The sequence below is a fragment of the Ranitomeya imitator genome, chromosome 3 (genome assembly GCF_032444005.1).
Source record: "Ranitomeya imitator isolate aRanImi1 chromosome 3, aRanImi1.pri, whole genome shotgun sequence".
Classification (NCBI taxonomy): domain Eukaryota; kingdom Metazoa; phylum Chordata; class Amphibia; order Anura; family Dendrobatidae; genus Ranitomeya; species Ranitomeya imitator.
In genome coordinates, this window is record NC_091284.1 from 102093676 (window position 1) to 102115456 (window position 21781).

Genomic DNA, 21781 nt, shown 5'->3' on the forward strand with positions numbered 1-21781 from the left:
CGTTTACAATCCAAATTTTAAGGGTCTATATTTAGTGTAGAAAAAAGAAGACATGTACTGTATAAGTATATAAGGGGACAATACAAATATCTCTCTGAGGATCTGTTTATACCAAGGAAGGTGACGGGCACAAGGGGGCATTCTCTGCATCTGGAGGAGAGAAGGTTTTTCGACCAACATAGAAGAGGATTCTTTACTGTTAGGGCGGTGAGAATCTGGAATTGCTTGCCTGAGGAGGTGGTGATGGCGAACTCAGTCGAGGGGTTCAAGAGAGGCCTGGATGTCTTCCTGGAGTGTAACAATATTGTACCATACAATTATTAGGTTCTTTAGAAGGACGTAGATCTGGGGATTTATTCTGACGGAATATAGACTGAACTGGATGGACAAATGTCTTTTTTGGCCTTGCTAACTATGTTACTATGTAACTATATTTTAATTAATAAATCTTGGAATAATAATAAGTTACACAATTAGATGGGTTAAAAAATGTTCCTGTGCTGAGATTATCTTATAAATGAGCCCCTGCTATATACTGTGTAATGGCTGTGTCTCACCGTGCAGAGATGCTCCTATTCATGGTTGGGACACACCACAATTGATGCACAGGGAAGGAAGCATAAGTCACTTATGATAAGTAAACATAGAGACAAAACAGCAGGGGCTCACAGCTGCTACTTTCTGAGGTAAAACATTTCTGCCGTGTCACCAGTCATGTGAGCCCATCATAAATGAAATCAGAGATGTAAAAGCTGAGTGGCGTGGAGCTTAGGCTACTTTCACACTTGCGTCGGTACGGGTCCGTCGCTATACGTTGGGCCGACGTACCGACGCACGTTGTGAAATTTCTGCATGATGTGGGCAGCGGATGCAGTTTTTCAATGCATCCGCTGCTCATTCTGAAGTCCGGGGAGGAGGGGGCGGAGTTTTGGCTGCGCATGCGCGGTAGAAAATGGCAGACGCGACGGACAAAAAAGTTACATTTAACTTTTTTTGTGACGACGGTCTGCGAAAACATGATGGATCCGTCGCAAGACGGACGCGACATGTGGCCATCTGTCGCGATCCGTCGCTAATACAAGTCTATGGGCAAAAAAATGCATCCTGCGGGCACATTTGCAGGATCCATTTTTGCCCAAAACTACGGATTGCGACGGATTGCAAAAAACGCAAGTGTGAAAGTAGCCTTATATGTCACTGACTTGATTCATTATGATATAAGAGAGCTGGTGATGTGGCAGAAACATTCATTCCTGTGTTACCTAAGGTAGGGAAATGTGTTACATCAGGCAGGCAGGGAAATGTGTTACCTCAGAAAGCATCAGCTGTGAGCCCCTGCAGTGTCATGTCTAGAATTATTTACCATAATTAACTTACACTTCCTGTGATGACCATGAAGTGGAGCAGCTCTACATGGTCGGACACAGCAATTAAAAGTGCTTACCAGGGGCACACTCATAGGATTATCTTAACACAGAAGCTTCATCTCTTTATGGCATGGTCCACGTGGTTTCCAAACCAATTTCCAGTTATCAATACGTCCATAAAAAAATGGGGCTCAGCTCTTTACCACATTTTTTCACATTACACCCACACACTGTTAGGGACCGGCGGAACGCACCAAGTATAGATGATATGAAACTAGGTGCGTTCGCAGTCCACCGTGCAGGTAAAGACCCTGCTGCTAGTAAGACGGACTATATGGCGGTACTAAGTATACACACATGGGTTAACTTCACCCTGCGTGAAGGAAGCGATCCTGTTGCGTCACAGGACCGCAGTACCGCACATAGAGCGCGAGCAAGAAGTCAGCGAACTCAACCCCTACTCAGGATTGAAGTCCGATTAGACACTTGCTGGCACAACACCGCAACTGGGTGTGTAAGGAAACTAATAAATAGAATATAAAGGCACGAGAGTGCGTGCGGTGCCGCACTGACGGACGCCACTAACCACCCAGGCTTGGGTAAGGAAAGCGCAGAGGAAGCGCACGGCGCCGTACTGGCAGACACAGCAACTGGACGCTGTGATGTGTGTTACGTGCAGATGGCTAGTCGGGCGCTAGATAGCTACCATCATCCGCGAGCAGTCAACAACAGTAGGGAGGGATACTTAGGAGCTTTCATCCATCGACATACATCCATCTACACACACACATTATCAAGACAATACTAGCGCATGGCCGTGCGGTCATGCACAGTTTATATACTGTAGTTGCAGCACAGGAAGCAGCTACAGAAGTTTTGCCCTTTCAGGACCTGCCAAGAGGACCAATGGGATGTGCTGCAGTGCCTGAGCATGTGACCCTCGATCTCCAACGGGAGATCTTGCCCTGGGCATGCTCAGTGTGTGCAAATAAGGACTTAGTCCCAGAGAAGCCTGCTCGCCGCAGATCAGTGCAGGGTACAACAGGAGAGCCAGAAAAGGCAGCAGTAACCCCCTGCACAGAATCAGTCCCAGCAAGACGCTGGGAGCGGCGCCTCCGCTGAGCAGAGCCCACTGCGGCCGAAGCAGAATGGGAGACCGCAGCAGACAGGGATCGAGATTCCCCCTGTGCAGCAGAGGAAACGCGACTCCTAACACACACTTAATTGTATATTATTGGGATTTTTTGTGATATACTAACACAAAGTAGCAAGTATTTGTCAAATGTAAAGGAAACAATATATGGTTTCCTAATTATTTTAATAATGTAAAATTGTGATGTGCATTTTTTTCAAGTCTTTGCAGAAGCATCTTTCACTGCAATTACTGCTGCATGTCTTTTGAGGTACGTGTCAACCAGATTTACACATCTAGACGCTAAAATTGTTGCCCATTCTCTTTGCAGGCTAACTCAGTGAGCTTGGAAAGAGGTGTCTGTGAATAGCAATTTTGAAGTCTTGTCATAGATTTTCAATTAAATTTAGGTCTTGACTTTGACTGATCCATTTCATCACATGAATATGATTTGTCCCAAAGCATTCCATTGTAGCTCTGGCAGTATGTTCAGGATCATTGTTCTTTGGAAGGTCAACCAATGCCACAGTCTCAATGCTTTTTCAGTCTCCAGAATTGCACTGCAATTAGCTCCATCTATCTTCCCATCAACTCTAACCATCATTCCTCTCCCTGCTGAATAAAAGCATCTCCACAGCATGATGCTGCCACCACCATGTTTGACGGTGTGGATGGTGGTTTCAGGGTGATGTGCAGTGTTCTTTTTCTGCCACAGATAGCATTTGCATTTAGCCCAAAAATGTCTACTTTGGTCTCATCTGACCAGAGCACCTTCTTGCACATGCTAGCTGTGTCCCCTACATGGCTTTTGACAAACTGCAAGCAGGACTTTTTAAGGCTTGCTTTAAAAAAAGTCTTTCTTCTTGACACTCTTCGATAAAGGCCAGGTTTGTGGAGTATACAAATAATAAATAACAAAATAGAAAAAATGCGGCTAATGAAATTAGACCGCAGCCAGCTCACCGATCTTTGCAGGTGCTCGGAACTTCATCTGGGACCAAGACGAGTGGTAATTGCAGCCGAAGAAAGGAAATGTTCCAGCTCCATAAAATGTCAATGCTTTATTTTTCCATTAAAATCTTAGTACAAAATATCCTTGCATAAATGTGAATGCTGAAGTGTCACAATGAGAGTGACGCATTTCGATCTTGTCTGATCTTAATCCATGCTTAATTTAGTGTGAATTCTGACATTTACTACTGTATATAGTAATCCTGGACCAATCAAATTGCCGCTTTTTTTTTTTTTAACTGATTACTTCTGCAGGTCCTGGACATAATTATGTTAATGCAATGTAAATGAACTCATCTAAATAATAAAACAAACCAAACTACCAAATTAAATATAAACACAATAAGAGCTAAGAAAAAAACAATAAACAATAAATAAGTTTTAAGCATAGTGATACATGATTTCGTTTTTTCTGTTGAGGCCAAAAGGGTATCTCGTTTGTAGATTATAAATCCAAAAAGCTTCTCTAGTGAGAAGCTGTCTTTTTATATCCCCTCCCCTTTGGGAAGGTTTTATCCGTTCAATACCCTGGACTGTCATCATAGAATTATCACCTGAATGACAAGTAACAAAATGCTTGGCAACAGCTGAAACATTACGGCTAGTTGTGTTATTTACGAAAACGTGGAAACTCCAGCTCAAAAAATAGTGAAAATCTTTATTAGTCCATCTTCATTTAAAAGGACATCCTTACAGGTTACTAAGGACACCGGTGGTTACATGAATGTAGGCAACGCGTTTCGATCACGCAGGATCTTATTCATGCCCATATACATTCCACGTTTGGTCTTTCTTATATATATACTATGGACCTATCACATATTCCATTGAAATCACATGACAAATAGACAGGTCCTGCAGGTCACTGCTGCATAAATTCTATCGCAAGACAAAGCGGAAAATAGTAGAAAATATATACAAATAGTAAATACTAATATAAAATATTAACAATGATCGAAACGCGTTGCCTACATTCATGTAACCACCGGTGTCCTTAGTAACCTGTAAGGATGTCCTTTTAAATGAAGATGGACTAATAAAGATTTTCACTATTTTTTGAGCTGGAGTTTCCACGTTTTCGTATATTGCTGCTGCTTGGCGTCTCGGTCTGGACGCATCTCCGTGCTCAATCATCTATGGTCTGGTTGGTGAGCTGGCTACGGCTTTGTGCCGTTTTTTTCTCTTTATTATATATTAGTTGTGTTATTACTGGTTAGGTCCCTGAGATGTTCCGATATTCTAATTTTAAGTTTCCTCATTGTGCATCCTATATAAGAGATTTTACAAGATTATTTGTGTCAGTTTACAAATTCCTTTATTTGATATGTTTTCGTTCCCTCTGTGTTTTGGAAAGTATTATTTATTTTCGCATTGCGGCATGTGCTGCAAGCAGCAGTGCCGCATTTGTAAAAACCCCTACATTGTAGCCATGTTTTAGATTCGGGTTGATAAGCAAAGCAGTTAGGGAAAGGGAGCTACCAATAGATGGTGCTCTTCTGGCCACTATATTTAATCCTTCTTTTAGGATATCTGCAAGGCTATCGTCTTCCCGTAAAATGGGTAATCTATTTAAAACTATATTTTTGATTTCGTTAAATTGGATACTGTATTGGAAACAGACATATGGTTTATTTTTTCTGTTCTTTTTTGCCTTTTTACTATCTGCACTGGGTACGAGCAAGCTACCTCTGGATTTATTATTAACTATTTGATGCGCTCTGTCTAGAGTCCATTTAGGATATTTTCGTTTTTGTAATTTATGTAATTCGTCACTTCTTTCCTTCATGTCACTACAGTTTCTTTTCAGCCTTGTGTATTCACCTACCGGAATGGATTTAATGGTGTGTTTGGGGTGACTGCTTTTCGCATGTAGTACTGTGTTTCCACTTAAAGGTTTCAGATGTGTTTTGCTTCCTATGACTTGATTGATAGTCCCCACCAAATCCAAATCCAGAAAAGAAATTCGATTGCTGGCCCATTTATAGGTAAATTTAATACCGTATTCATTTTTATTAATGTATTCTATGAAGTCTGGTACGGCAGATACTCTGCCCCCCCAAATAATTAGGATGTCATCTATGTATCTGCCGTACCAGACAAGAGACTCGATAAAGGGATTGTTCACATTATAGATGTATTTACACTCCCAATATGCCATTGTGAGATTGCTAAAGAGGGGGAGTATTTAGCCCCCATTGGAACTCCTGTCTTTTGTTTATAGACCACACCATCAAAAGAAAAAATGTTGTGCTTTGGAAGGAAAAAAGTGACTTGTAAAACAAAATTTGTAAGATCCTGAGTACAAGAACTGTGATATTCCAGATGGAATTGAAGCGCCTCCATTGCTAATGTGTGTGGTATACATGTGTATAGTGATATAACATCACAGCTCAGCCATGAGTAGTTGTTATGCCATATTTCATTTGAGAAAGTTTTTAACACTTCTCTCGAGTCTTTAATATAGCCTGGCAATTTCACCACTAGCGGCTGCAAAATGGAGTCTACCCACTCACATAAATGCTCACTCATTGAGCCTATGCCAGATACAATGGGTCTCATTGCTGGTATACCTTCACTTTTGTGTACTTTTGGCAGACCCTACAATGTGGGCATTTTCGGATGCGACACATATATATAGTCTACCTGTTTTTTATTGAGGACACCAAGCTCTAAGCCCTCGTTCACAATGATGTTGATTTCTTCATTATATTTTTTAGTAGGATTTCCTTTTAGTTTTTCATATGTTTCATTATCATTCAGTAAATCTAATATTTTGTCCCTATAATCTTCCTTATTAATAACTACTATCGTGCCCCCCTTGTCACTTCTTTTGATGACAATGTTTTTCATTTCTTTTAATTCTGCAAGGGCTTTTTTTTGATTGAATGAAAGATTATTTTGTTTTTTATTTTTTGTCATTTTGGTTTTGTCATCTTTTAATAATTTTAGATCTTTCTCAATCATTTCTTGGAATTTGTCCAAACATTCCACCCTGGATTGAATAGGGTAGAAATAGGGATTTTTAGTACTGAATGATATAGACTGATTAACTTTAATATTATTTTCAATATCAGGTGTAGATAGACTTTGTAAGCAAGTGAGCGCAAGTTGTTCTTTAAAGTCCATGCTCTCATATTCATTTATTATGTGGTCTTCATTTTCTGTGATTGTCTCTTCATTATTCGTAACAAAATGTTTTTTCACTGTTAAGTTGTGGACAAATTTATTCACATCCAATATAGTCATGAACAGGTTAAATTCAGTGTCTGGAACAAAATTTAATCCCAAGGATAAGACATCTAGTTGATCCTTTGATAGTTCTTGTGATGACAAATTAATAACATTATTTTCCGTTTTCCCTTGTATCTGGTGGAAATTTTTGGCGTTTTTGTTATGTTTTCTTCCACCTCGTCTCTTCCGTTTTTTGATGGTCTATATGATCTTTTTCTGTTTTCCCACGTATTGCTTTCCAGGGAAATGTCCGATGTATTGGAGTTGGTGTCTGATGATTCAGCATCTGACGAGGTGAAGTTTACCTGCGGTTTGTTGATCGTTTTTTTATGAGCTGAGCGGGTTTTCAGTATAGATCTGGGGGATTTATAGATTTTATCCCACTGGCCCCAATCATATACGTTGTCTGAGGCATAGTCATTTAGATCTCTTTCAAACTTTCATTTTTTTTGTGCCATAATCTCAGTTTCCAGTGTACCGATATTTTGTTTCATTTTTGTTAATGCTGGTTCAAACTGGGATAAGTCTTTATATTTGTCAATAGAGGTGTTCAATTCTTCTATATTTTTTTGAGTTTCACTCAACTTTAGTTCGTCATATTTTATAAGCAATTTCATTAGGTTCAGGGAACAATTAGTTAACACCTGATTCCACTCTGTTTTGAAACCATCAGAATAGATCACAGTGGATATTTTTTTAATCCTTAATCCCCGTGTGACCATGTCTTTAGCCAAGTAATTTTGCAATGTGGTATTGTTCCACCAGATTTTCATTTCTTGTATAGATAGTTTTTCCAGCTCTATCAACTGCGAGAAAAAATCAGGGTTTTCCGCTGTAATGCTGTTCAGACTGCTGAAGACCTGTGCGGCCTTAGCTGATCTGTCTATAGTGTTCATAGTGACTTCAAAATTTTATTTCTAGCATTCACAATAAAATTTGTTAGCAGGATATGATCAGGAGACTACGGCAAAGTCCAAATGTGTAAATAACAAAATAGAAAAAATGCGGCTAATGTTAACAGATTCTTCCACCTGTTGTAAATCTCTGCAGCTACTCCAGAGTGACCATGAATTTCTTGGCTGCGTCTCTAATTAGTGTTCTCCTCACATGGGATGTCAGTTTAGGTGGGCGGCTATGTCTTGGTAGGTTTGCAATTGGGCCATACTTCCATTTTTGGATGATGGATTGAACAGTGCTCTGTGAGATGTTCAAAGCTTGGGCTATTGTTTTCTAACCTAACCCTACTTTACTATTCTACACAACTTTATCCCTGGCCTGTCTGGTGTGTTTCTTGGTTTTCATGATGCTGTTTGCGCCCTAATGTTCTTAGACAAAACTCTGAGGCCTTCACAAAACAGCTACTGTTATACTGAGCATCATGGCAGTAATTTGAATGCCTTATCATCTCCACCCTACTCACCGTTTCAGGCCATTTTGCTGAGTGTTCCTCTTAGAGCACTCCATAACACTTCTGCATCTGCAAGATTTTTCCATTTGGCTTTAGAGGGGTCTGGATGGTCTCTGCAGGAATTTAACCCTGCTGTATACTGCAGAGATTAGGTTCCCTGGCCAATCCCATGCCAGCAGGGTCTATATTAGGCAGCTCCTCCCACCATTTTGTCATGCTGGTGGATCATGAACTCACTGTGCAATGGGCCTAGCTTACCCTGGAGGGGCATGGCTAAGATAGTACCTGGTTTTCACTAGAGCCACTGATAGTGGAGTTAGGCTTGATCTGTAGGTAGCAGCTAGGTACCATTCCAAGGCAGTACCTGGTACTGTGGTAGGTGATCCCAAGGGTCAAAATAGCAGTTATGGAGATGGGCTAGAAGTCACAGGCAGGATAGGATTTGGCACGGACAGAACAGGATGATCAGCCAGGACAGACTCAGGGTTTAGGAGAGACAGGTTCTGGATCACTGGTAGATAATGCAGGTTCAGAAAGGATGGGTTTAGGATACAGGATCAGGTTCAGGAATAGGTTCCGATACAGACCGGACCAGTTAAGCAACCGACACTTGACAACTGGCTAGTTGAACAACTATTAACTAGAAAACTAATGTTGCTTAGACCTCCCTTTAGGGGAAGGTACCTTTGATGCTTGATGCCTCCCAGCTATTGTCTGGTGACATTTCCAGGAGTGCGCACACTGCCCTTTTAAGAAATGAGAAGTATGTGCATGCCCTAAGCGAGCAGCTGGGGGACCTCAGAGCAGGAAGCAAAGGCAGAAGGAGAGACCACTGAACAGCCATGGTGATAAGTATGGTGGCATCCCTGCCAGAAGCAGTGAGAGGAGCCATGCTGGGACAATTATACTGGTACCTGTTTATGCATATCTCTGTAGCCTGCTTCACATTATCGACCTGGTTAGTTTTCCCGTTTTGTTTGACTTCTCCATCACTTACTCTGGCTTTGTATTGTGAACCCCTGCTGCCGGCCTCGACCTCAACCTGTCTGACTACGCTTCTGTCTCTCTTTCCTGTACATTGTACCCGTGCCTCTGACCCTCCGGTTGGCTGCTGCAGTCCTGGGGACTTTCCTGGAGTGGTACATGGTGTCTACTGGCAGCCCAGCCCTTCCTCACCATCTGAGGTCCTAGTAAAGACCCAGTAGACACTTAGTCAAGCCCCTATGGTAAGCCCAGCCCATGGTGCAGTGAATCCACACCTACAAGTGTTACACTGAAAATAAATTACACAAAGGTGGAGTTACTTGCTTATTATGTGACTTCTGGAGGCAAGTGGTCACTCAGGATTTTATTTAAGGGTATCAGGAGGCTGAATACAAATGCAGGTCACATTTTTCAAATTTATGTTTTCAAAAACAATTCTAAAGCCATGTATAATTTCCTTTACACTTCATAAATACTGTCTGCTTTGTGTTGGTATATCACATAAAAACCCAAGAAAATATATTTAAGCTTGTGGGTGTGCCATCAAAAAAAGTGGAAAAGTTCACAGGGTATGAATACATTTTCAATGCATTGGTTACCGATAAATAATAGAATCAGATATGCAGACTTAATGTGGGATTTCTCAAATTCACAGATGCTGTCAGCGCTTGCACTTGTAGAAAGATAGGTTGTCCAGCAATTGAAATTCAAATATTTCATCTTTACTGAAGCACTATTAAAAATATTTCAGAGAGGTTCCAGACACATAACATGCCAGTTTGACCCAGACAAGTGTATGGAACCATATTATAATATTTCTTAATCATGCATTCATAAAGAAGAAATATTCTAATTTCAAATTGCAGACTATCAAGCTTTAAGTAAGTAGGTATGTATAATGCTAGTTGCATTACTTGTTAATGCAGATTTTCATATGTTGATTGGACTAGATCTAACTGTGCTGTGCATACCAAAAGATAAGCAAACAGCATACACGTCTTCCTGACGCAAGATAATATAGCAGAGCATAGTTCTTAACAAAAATAGTACTTACGGTTGCTTGCAACACCAAAGGCAATGGTAGAAGAAGAATTGGGAGCAGAAATATAATAAAGTATTTTCTGTTTGCTAGAATCCATTTGCCAGTGGACCCCATATTGTGAGAAAATAGTTGTACTAAAGGGAAGACACGTCTCTAGCATGCATTCATAGAAGTAGCTAGTATGTAATTCATAGATGAAGCTCCTATGTAATTGTGGGTGTATCATTAGTCCTGCACTATACTTATCTGCCAGAGAGGAAGGCGGTGACATCAGGAAGACTATATGGTAATCACTCCAGGAACAGGTAACAAGCCTTGTGAGAAGTTAACTGTTTTTTTGGTCATAAACCACTGTCAATAATTCTTAGATAATTGCCTGTACTGTGTACTCTCTAATCCTTCTGTCTTCCTTATCAATTAATTATATTTAAAGTTTAGATTTATTAGTAGAGTGGTTTTAAATACAGAAAATAGTGCAAATGTTTCTCAGTAGCCTACATGGTTATAGATAAAGCATTTAGCAAAGACGTCATCCGTATTGCGATTCTAAAGTCAATTCAAGGCAGTGAAAAACAGTAGAAACCTTCAGTTAGTCTTGCCAAAATACTTGCACTATTAGTCAAGCGCACCTCGCTGTGGTATGTGTAGTAAATGCCATGTCTCACGACGCACTGAGGAGGTAGGGGTGTCCAGCTAGGAAGCTAGTGAGATGGGCGGTTGCCTGTCTTTCACACTTGCAGAACTATGGTGAAAAATAATTTTTTGTGGGGTCCATTGGACCTAATTAAAAATTAAAAGGAACCTGTCACCTGTTTCAAGCTGCTCTAACCACGGGCAGGATGAATCAGAGCCTAGCTGCACCATTACAGAAGGGTATATTTTTCTCTGAAACACTCAGGTATTTCAGAGAAGATAAACGCTAAAGGGCTGGTCAGGGACCATAGCTGGAGAAGAAATTAGTCTGGCGCTGTTGTAGCGCCCCCAGATGCAGGGCCGAGGGGTACTCGGTACCGGTCCTCTCTGTCTCGGTTCTTGGGTTGTCACGGTGGCTGGACCCGGTCCGTGACCCTGCTAAGGGGCGTCCAATGAAAGGTGATGCAAGTTTGTCAAGGTCTCGTGACGCCACCTGTGGTGTTCGGTCAGGGTGACCGACGCTGCTTGGGGTCCACTGGGGTTATGTAATGGCAGCTAGATGGTATACCTTCCCACAGGTGAAGTATATCCCCAGGGCTTCCCAGTAGTGTAGGTGGTGATGATGCGAGGTGCGGTTAATAACGAGGACACAGGGTTGCAGTCTCTTTACCTTTTTACTGAAGGCTTCGGGATCCGCAATCCAGAGCACTGTTAACAGGGCTGGCTGAGACCGGCCAGTCCGAAGGCACATCCAGAGTTCCCTTTGCAGGTGGAAATCGTTGCCTACCAACTAGCGTCTGTGTGTTGTAGTCCTTCCATGCTGAGCACCACGGGATAGTCCTCACAACTTTCGTATCAGTTCTTTCTCTTCTTCGTCCCCCAAGTTTATCTGGCTAGGACGCACCCGTATGACGGGTAGGCTCGGAGCTATTCTGGGACCCTAGAGACGCCCCTCTCCACGTTTGCCCCCTATGTCTGCTTAGGTGATTTAAGGTAGACAGCCAACCTGTAATCAACTGTCCTGCCGCTGTTTGAAGTAATGCCTGGAGTCATTTACTTCCTCGGCATTCCAGCCACTGGCTACGCGCCTCAGTAGGATGTTGCCGATCTCGAGGCACAACTCCTACTGGTTCTATCTCCTTGTGCTGTGATCTCGTTTCTCACTTCTCCATAATATACTTCGCTTCGTGTCCTTTCTTAGGATGCCGCCGCAGGGTAGCGCAGGCGCGGCTCCGTCACATTCTGTCCTATCTGCTAGGTCCCTGCCAGGAACCCACCCCTGACAGGTCCTCCCTAGAGCTCTCCCAGGTTGCTTTCTGACCTAATTTCCTATCGAACCCCCAGTTTTACCAGAGTGTGAGGAGTGGCCTAATACATAGTGCCTTTTGCTCCCCCTGGTGGCCGGAGTGTGAAGTGTAATGTGTGACTGTGATACCCGGTCAGGTGAACTCCTTTAGTGCAATCAGACATAACATCACTCCCCTTAGTGGCCGAGCGACATTACTGCAACAACCAGGACTCTGGGGCGCTGCACTACTGTTTATCAAAGCTCTAGGTCAGTGTTTCTCAACTCCAGTCCTCAAGACCCACCAACAGGTCATGTTTTCAGATTTTCCTTAGTATTGCACAGGTGTTAATTTCACCACCTGCTCAAGCAATAATTCCATCACCTATGCAAAACTAAGGAAATCCTGAAAACATGACCTGTTGGTGGGTCTTGAGGACTGGAGTTGAGAAACACTGCTCTAGGTGATTGAGAGGTCACACACAAATGGGAGAAACTTGTCAGTCACCTGCAGCGGCATTAGGAATGTCCAGTGGAGGAGGCACAGGACTAGTCTCATCTCCAAGCATGTTCCTATTCTCAGTCTTCCTGGTTTTATTCTCCACTTAACCCACCATTTTGTGATTGACTGATAGATCACAGAGTGTGCAGTCAAGCCACTGAGATATTAGTCAAGCAGAGGAAGGCGTGGATGGGTAAGAAAGCCAGGGAGGCAGAGGATTGGGAATTGCTTTGACACATCATTTGCATACAAAAAAAATAGCAATTTCTATCTTAGGGAGCAAGAGATTTCATTAGTAAAGGTGTGGATAACATTATCTTTCAAAGAACAACCATATAAACAGTTTGTAGATTAAGTCGACAGATTCCCTTTAACGCCTTTTCGGATGCAGCCTATTTTTGTTTCTGTAGTTTTGTTTTTTCCTCCCCTTATTCCAAAAGCTATAACTTTTTAAAATTTTTCCGTCCACTTAGACATCTGATGGCTTGTTTTATTTGCAGGACAAATTGTGCTTTTCAATAAAATAATTTATTTTACTATACAATGTACTGGAAAATGTTAAATTGCAAATTTTGTTTTTTTACGGCATTCATGGTGTATTAACAATGACATAGCATCATCATGAGTATGATTACGGTTACACCAAACTTAACTTGTCCAGTTTTTTTTATATAATTTTATTGGTGAAAAAAATTAGGAAATTTGTAAAAAAACAAAAAACCCTCAAACCCGATTTTTTATTGTGTCGCCATTTTCTGAGACCCAAGATTTTTTATTTTTCCATCAGTTAAACTGTGTGAAAGCTTGTTTTTTTTGCATAGCAAGCTGACATTTTTATTAATGTTGTTTCGGTACAGTTGTGGTGTATTGATATGATATTTTGATGTTTTCAGCTTTTTATTGCATTTTCTTAAGGCTAGTTTGTCATTCTGATTCTTTTTCTCTTTATGATGTTTATCAGTCGTATTCATTAATTTACATTGTTTATACACAAGACTTTTAAGTATGCAGCAATACCACATATGTGTATTTTTTATATTATCTTTATTTTTAATGGTTGGGGAAAAGAGTGGATTCAAATGTTTGTTTTTTTAATTCATTTTTTATTTTATTTGAGCCCCTTTGGGGGTTTGAATCTGTGATCGTCTGATCACATATACTGTACTATATACAGAAATACTTTGATTTTTAATATTTACTGGTCTCTGTTAGCCCATCCATAAAGTACGTTCCAAAGAAGCACCGCAATGGCCGGCGCAAAAGTCTTCATCAGTCTTCTGGTTATCATAGCATCCCATTGGCACCCCGCAATTGTTTAAATGTCACTGTCACTGATTGACAGCTGCTCTTAAGTGGTTAACAGTTTTGTTACGGAAAAAACAAGTATTAGGCTGGTTTCACATTTGCGTTTTTTGGCGCTGCGTTTTAGCGCAAAAAAAGCATGCATTTTTTCCCCTATATTTAACATTAAAAATGCATGCGGTTTTTTTGTATGCATTTTGCCGCATTTGATGACGCATGTGTCGTTTCTCTGCTTACGTTTTGATGCAGAAATGCAACATGTAGTAATTTCTAGAGGCGCTTTTTTGGCGCAAAAAAAGGGCATGGTTTTTTTTGCGGCAAAAAAACGTATTGCTGTCTATGTAAACGCATGCATTTTTAGCACGTGCGTTTGGTTGCGTTTTTAAACGCATGCTTTTCCATAGAAAAAAACAAGTCTACACACTGATAAGCCACCCCCCACCATCAAGTTGATAAAGGGATCCAAACCCTATCCCTAATCCTAACCCTAACCCTAACCCCCCACCATCAAGGTGATAAAGGGATCCTAACCCTAACCCTAGGGATCCAAACCCTAACCCTAATCATAACCCTAACCCTTACCCCCCACCATCAAGGTCAGGGGTGTCAAACTGCATTCCTCAAGGGCTGCAAACAGGTCATGTTTTCTGGATTTCCTTGTATTACACAGGTGATAATTTAATCACCTACACACAAAATGATTCCAGCACCTTGTTCAATGCTAAGGAAATCCTGAAAACATGACCTGTTTGCGGCCCTTGAGGAATGCAGTTTGACACCCCTGATCAAGGTGATAAAGGGATCCTAACCCTAACCCTAACCCCAACCCTAGGGATCCAAACCCTAACCCTAATCCTAACTACTATCAGAAGTTACTGCACAGTTGCGGCATAGTGATATGTAGCAGAGTTATAGTACTCAGTTAGGGAGCTTACCCATAATATAGTACAAAGCCGGACCCGTGTCACGCCGCCACCGACGCGCGTTTCGCTGCTCTTTTTCAAGGTGCGTGTTGGGGACAGCTTCCCATGAAAAACTATGAGCACTATGCACTTTATGCTTTGATACCACCTGCCGGTATACCTGTGGCTGCCCTTACCCTGTATTTGTAAACTGTTGTCAGTTGTCACAATTGTATTTATTATTAATTATGGATTGAATAAAGTATTATGTACGTTTTTACAAACTTTGGACTGAGTACTCCAATTGTTCTTCTGGGTATATATATTGTTCTGCAGCCTAATGATGGTGTCCAAAAAGTTCATTTCAGTGCAGGAGTAGTTGAGTGTCAAGTTGATGGTAGGATGAAATTGATTAAACTGTTCATGGAACGTCTTTAGCTGCGGTTCAGACTCTGTCCAGATGATTAAAATGTCATCAATGTAGCGGTAGTAGGCCAGAGGCCTGATGGGACATGAGGACAAAAAGTCACTTTCAAGCTTGGCCATGAAAAGATTTGCATACTGTGGGGCCATTTTACTCCCCATTGCTATGCCAGTCTCCTGTAGATAGATCTTCTTGTCAAATTCAAAGTAATTGTGGGTGAGGATGAATTTTATAAGTTTTACCACAGAATTTGCATCGGTCCCTGTGTTTTCCAGGAAGAATTTGCAGGCATTTATTCCATCCTGGTGTGGAATATTGGAGTACAAAGATTCCACATCCATGGTGGCCAGGATGGTTCCTTTTGGTAGAGGACCTATTGCTGATAGTTTATTCAATAGGTCAGTTGTGTCCTGAATGAAGCTGGGTGTATCCTTTACCAGTGGTTTAAGAATACCCTTAACCATCCAGATACCTGCTCAGTAAGAGTGCCCACACATGAGATAATTGGTCTTCCTGGTTTGTGGATTTTGGGAAGCATGTAGAATGTCCCTGTTCTTGGACTTTCTGGTATCAGGTCATTGGCTCTTATGGATTCGTCGGGCAGACAAGATACCAACTTGTTTAGCTCCTTGTAATAATCCTGTGTAGGATCCGACTCCAATTTTTTGTAGTAGCGTGTGTCCATAAGTTGTCTGTTTGCTTCCTTCAAATAGTCTGATGTGTTCATCATGACTATTGCACCTCCCTTGTCAGCAGGTTTGATGATGATTTCTTGGCCGGCCACGACCAATCAGTGATATTGGCTCAAGATTTAAACCCTGCTGCGCTGATTGGTCGCGCCTGGCTGGCCGCAACCAATCAGTGATATTGGCGCGGGATTTAAACACCGCTTCACTGATAATGTATATATTTTACCCGTAAAATCCTGTGCATTCATTGCATTATTCTTAAATCTTCATAAATAAACTACATACATATTCTACAATACCTGACAGTGGGGTATCCAGGGGGGGGCAGCCGGGGCATGTGCCCCGGGTGCAGCCGACAGGGGGCGCCAGCGGGGCCGCCTGAATCCTGATGATGCGGCATTGCATTGCGGTGGTGTCCAAGCCAGGCTCCTCGTCAGCATTCTGCCACCCCCACAGTCTGACATAATCCTTGGAAGTTCGTTCTCTGAGCCGGCTGAAATTGACAGCCGGCTCAGAGACAGTACAGCTGCTGCGCGGCGCTACGGCGCTACCAGCCAGGTTCGGCTTGCCGCCGCTTGCCTTGTTGTGAGACGAGGGAGTCCCTTCCCTTCTGTTTAAGCCAGCGCCTGCACCTGTGCGCCCTGCCCTGACAACCGCTGTCCGTTGAGAGGCGCTGACCGCTGCTGGCACTTCCGCATCAGGAAAGCGCCAGCAGCGGGTGACGTCACTGAGCGTGTGACAGGCTGCTGTGCTGCTCCTTCGTTCGTTGTGCCGGTGTTCTGTGCGGGCGGATGTAGTGGTGTAATTGCATTGGATGGTGATGTCGGTCGGGCGAGGTGCCAGTGGGCGGTGGTAAGTGCTCCAGACCGCTGCAGTGGAGACCAGGTAATGGAGCTGAAGTCACTCTGAAGACGACCGAATCTTCAGAATCATTCATCATGAAATGAGCCTGCCTGGCGCCTGTATGCATGATAAGGGGGAGGGGGAGGGAGCAGCGGCCAGCCCTGGGGCAACGCAAAAATGGGTATGTGTCACTTGACTTGTGAGTGAGTCTGAGGACTGTGAAGCAAAGCCTTAGCCAGGGGGGCAGCAGGCAGCTCTGGATGAAAGACTGAACATATCATGATATGGGGGAGATGCGGATGGGGGCAGCACAAACAGGACATTATGGGGGCTGCGGGGCACAATTATCAGGACAGTATGGGAGCTGCGGGGCACAATTATCAGGACAGTATGGGGGCACAAGTGACAAATCAGGACAGTATGGGGCACAAATGAAATCTGGACATTATGGGGGCACAAATGAAATCTGGACATTATGGGGGCACAAATCAGGATAGTATGGGGGCACAAATGAGAGCTGGACATGGACACTATGGGGGCACAAATGAAATCTGGACATTATGGGGGCACAAGTGAGATCTGGACATTATGGGGGCACAAATCTGGACAGTATGTCATGGAGATGTGGGTGTTAAATGTGTGGGGTGATATTTGGAGTGGGGATGGGGGGATTTAATGTGTGGGGGAGATTTGTCATGGGGATGGGTGTGTTTAATGTGTGGGGTGATATTTGGAGTGGGGATGGGGGATTTAATGTGTGGGGGAGATTTGAGGACACAAAATGAAGAGCAAAGGGGGAGATGGGGGGCATGTATGAGGAAACAATAATGGGGATTGGGGGGCATATATGAGGAAACAGTATGGGGGATAGGTGCAGACAGTTTGGGGAGCAAACAGGGGAATGTATGTGGACAGAGTAGGGGAGTGAGGGTGTTGGGATGTGTGCATGCGTAGCATGGGGGAACAGTGTAAGGGCACAGCCAGGAGGGGACAGTATACCAAGGAGGGGGAGTGTGATGAGAGAGTACAGTATAAATACTAGGTCCTAGGCGGGCACAGTGTGAGAGGACAGTGTGAAAATGGGGGCCGGTATGGAAAGGGGAGGTCCGTGTAAACAGCATGTACCATAAGAGGGACAGTGTGGGGATCATATTTTATGCGGACAATATAGTGAGTGGCAATTTTTCATTCAGGAGCATTATAATGACACTTGTATCTTTAAGGGCATCATGTGGAGATTTTCTGCAAAAGAGCGCAGAAGATGAAAGTCTGCAGAGACGTCTGTGGATGAGAAAACTCATCATGGGGTCTGGACAAGATGAAGAAGAGGAGAATGGCTCAAGAGATGACACCAGTTATAAGGTACCTGGATGTAAATGTTATTTGCGATACTGACTAACTCTCATGTTTTTATTTATGTTAGGAGCATTAAAGGGGATGCCCAGGTTTGTAATGAGTCTGCAGTCATTCTTTGTGACTGCAGACTTCTGAGTTCTCACTGTGCGCACTGCACGCTGTCAGGATTCTCTGGTGCTGGTGATTTACGTACATGCGATCACGTGCCGACTAGACATGTGTGGCCTCGCTCAATGAAAATGAACTCAGTGAGGTCAGGCACGTCTAGTCGAAATGTGGTCAGAAGTATACAAATCACATACTTGTGCTGACATGACTGTCCACCAGCAAGGGAGAATCCTAAAAGTGTGCAGTGCATTAGTTGTGAGAATTCAGTAGCTGCGATGTCAGGATTCAGCTCTGCAGGTTCCAGTAGTCACTCATATGCGATTTTCATACTTGTGGTCCTGTGACATCGAGCTTCTCTTCCCGCTTCTCTCAGTTTTTCACTGAATATTGAGAGCATTAGGGAGAGGAGCTCGTCGGTACATGACTAAGTGTGCAAATCGCATATGTCCTTGGGAGGGGGGGGCGCCAAAATGAATTCTTGCCCCGGGTGCCAGAAACCCTACATATGCCTCTGATACCAGATGCGTTAGAATCGGTTCCCATCAAGTATTTAATAACTGCGTAATCAAATTGAGCTGGAAAACCATATTGCCAGGTATGTTTTACTATATAGTGAACATGATACACGAAACAAAAAACAATTGTGGAATTGCAGTTTTTTCCAATAAATGGTGTTGTTCAAACATACAATTCATCCTGCTAAAAACAAGCCCTGATATGTCTATGTGAACGGAAAAGTAAAAAAGTTATGATTTTTGGAAAAAGGGGAGGAAAAAATTAAAACCAAAAATCAGAAATTGGCTACGGTGTGAAGGGCTTAAGTCAGTAGTCGATAATCCAGTTGACCTGCGATCTGCCTCGGTGTTCCATTTTGTGGCAAGCCCTGTTTTGTGATAAACAATCAAGTAGAGCCTCATATTGAGAAACTGGAACCACAAACCCGTGTGCCATGCAAGTTTGTTTTTGTAAGCGTGATGTTTAGATATACCTGTGCCACGTAAAGGTTTTGTCCCCCTGCCTTTTTTGCTCCTCCATTCCTTACATGCATGGTACAAGTGTATTTTATTTCACTTCCTGAAATTCTTTTCTTCATCTTATTAACTAGTGTGCAGTATTGAGCAAAACAAAAAATTCCATAACTGTGATCATCACTGGCTAAAGTCCACACGTGTAGCAGAGAGATCTCAGTTCTATGGCATTTAATATTTAAACCCCTTTGCACCTGGGATTGCAAAACACAACAGTGCAATGGAGAATAAAAGCATGGCTACTTTCTTGCAAAAATAGCACCACACGTATCCACAGGCTGTGTGCGGTATCGCAGCTCTGCTCTATTCCCTTCAATGAAGAAAGCAGACAAATTTGTGTGGATACGTTCATACATCCATGTGAATGTTGCCATTTGTGAGAAATGAACCATTTTTTCTCATACATCATTCTGGTTGCATCTGTGTTTCCCCTTTTTTTCTTGACACTCTCACTGCAGGAATGAATGTGTCACATGGATTTATGTCTGTTTACATCAACTAAGGAACTTGCCCTTCAGACTATGAGGGGTCATCACAACAGAACCAGACCCCCAATAAAACAATCCGTATCTAAGAGCTGGCCCAATATTTATGGACATAACTGTTTATCACTCATGGTAATTCTGCTTCATGTCACCTGTCTTATCCATGGTCTGTCTTATCCATGGTTTTTCCCTTTTTTTTCTGTGCTATGTTGTGCATAAATATGTGATTCTTCAGAATTTGTTTCAGTCTTTGCCTGATGAAGAGACCTGTGTAGTCTCGAAAGCTTGCAATTTGTTACCATCTTTTCAGTTAGCCATTAAAAGGTATCAACCACTGAGGACTCTCAATTCTAAATATTTTTTACATATAATGGGGACATTTAGATTTCTGTTTTCTTATCCACTGCTTGTTTTGGTTTAAAGTATACAAGATGTAATTCATTAAACAGCAAAAACCTTCTCAACCATTGTAACTGTCTAAGGGACTAATGGAGATAGATAAAAAACACGTACCCAATAAAGTTACCATAATTTGAGATTCATGTGAACAGTTTAAAAAAATAAATAAGTAATGGCAGAATTTCATTTCATAATTTTAAAAAGTTTTGACATATTAAATACCAATTAACTAACTAACTAATTAACTAACTAACTAACTAATAAATACACCAAAATTATACCTACAAATCTGCAACACATTATTTAAAAAACAAGGCTTCAAATAGCCTTGTAAATTGTCATAAAGTAGTCATAAAAGTAGTAGTCATAAAAATTACTTAACTTATGGAAAATGTAACAAATTATTAAAAAAAAAAATCACAAAATTGGGATTAAAGTTACATTCACACATCCACATGAAATGTCCATGTGATGTCTGATATTTTTTTTTTACCCACACAGAGATCCATAGAGATTCATGGAAATATGACACATACATGAAAATTACAAACCACAAAGTATGAGATCAGTGAGACTCAGAGCAGGTCCTGTTCTGGTTCTTTTATGGATCAGTCTCAGACATACAAGTCAATGGAGATCCATGGCTTCCAATTTGCTTATGTTTTGGTTCCATGTCTCACGGATCCGTGGCTTAGTGATCAATTTGAAAAAAACTTTCACTTGCCTTATTATTTGCTTGGCAACAAACACATCTCTTTAGTGGAAAAAAATGTATAAGAACACAGATGCAATCAGAATGATGTATGAGAAAAAATGGTTCATTTCTCACAAATGGCAACATGCACATGGATGTATGAACGTATCCACACAAATTTGTCTGCTTTCTTCATTGAAGGGAATAGAGCAGAGCTGCGATACCGCACACAGCCTGTGGATACGTGTGGTGCTATTTTTGCAGGAAAGTAGCCATGCTTTTATTCTCCATTGCACTGTTGTGTTTTGCAATCCCAGGTGCAAAGGGGTTTAAATATTAAATGCCATAGAACTGAGATCTCTCTGCTACACGTGTGGACTTTAGCCAGTGATGATCACAGTTATGGAATTTTTTTTTTTGCTCAATACCGCACACTAGTTAATAAGATGAAGAAAAGAATTTCAGGAAGTGAAATAAAATACACTTGTACCATGCATGTAAGGAATGGAGCAGCAAAAAAGGCAGGGGGACAAAACCTTTACGTGGCACAGGTATATCTAAACAAATTTGCATGGCACACAAGTTTGTGGTTCCAGTTTCTCATTATGAGACTCTACTTGATTGTTTATCACAAAAAAGGGCTTGCCACACAAAGGAACAGCAAGGCAGATCGCAGGTCAACTGGATTATCGACTACTGACTTAACCCCTTCACACCGCAGCCAATTTCCGATTTTTGGTTTTAATTTTTCCTCCCCTTTTTCCAAAAATCATAACTTTTTAACTTTTCCGTTCATATAGACATATCAGGGCTTGTTTTTAGCAGGATGAATTGTATGTTTGAACAACACCATTCATTTGAATAAACTGCAATTCCACAATTGTTTTTTTTTGTTTTATATTTATCATGTTCACTATATAGTAAAACATAACTGGCAATATGGTTTTCCAGCTCAA

General features: G+C 41.9%; 1 protein-coding gene across 2 annotated transcripts in view; it reads right to left on the reverse strand.

The window, feature by feature from the left end:
* Window positions 1–21781, reverse strand: part of SLC13A2 (solute carrier family 13 member 2) — a 234826-nt gene that overhangs the window by 116027 nt on the left and 97018 nt on the right. Inside the window, exon 1 of one of the 2 annotated variants that reach the window (XM_069761238.1) lies at window positions 10188–10385. The exons of the other annotated variant lie outside the window; for it this stretch is intronic. Coding sequence (XP_069617339.1) covers window positions 10188–10289 — 102 coding nt within the window. The 5' untranslated portion in view covers window positions 10290–10385. Of the gene's footprint in view, window positions 1–10187; window positions 10386–21781 lie in introns of those variants that run through there. 2 annotated transcript variants of the gene reach the window in all.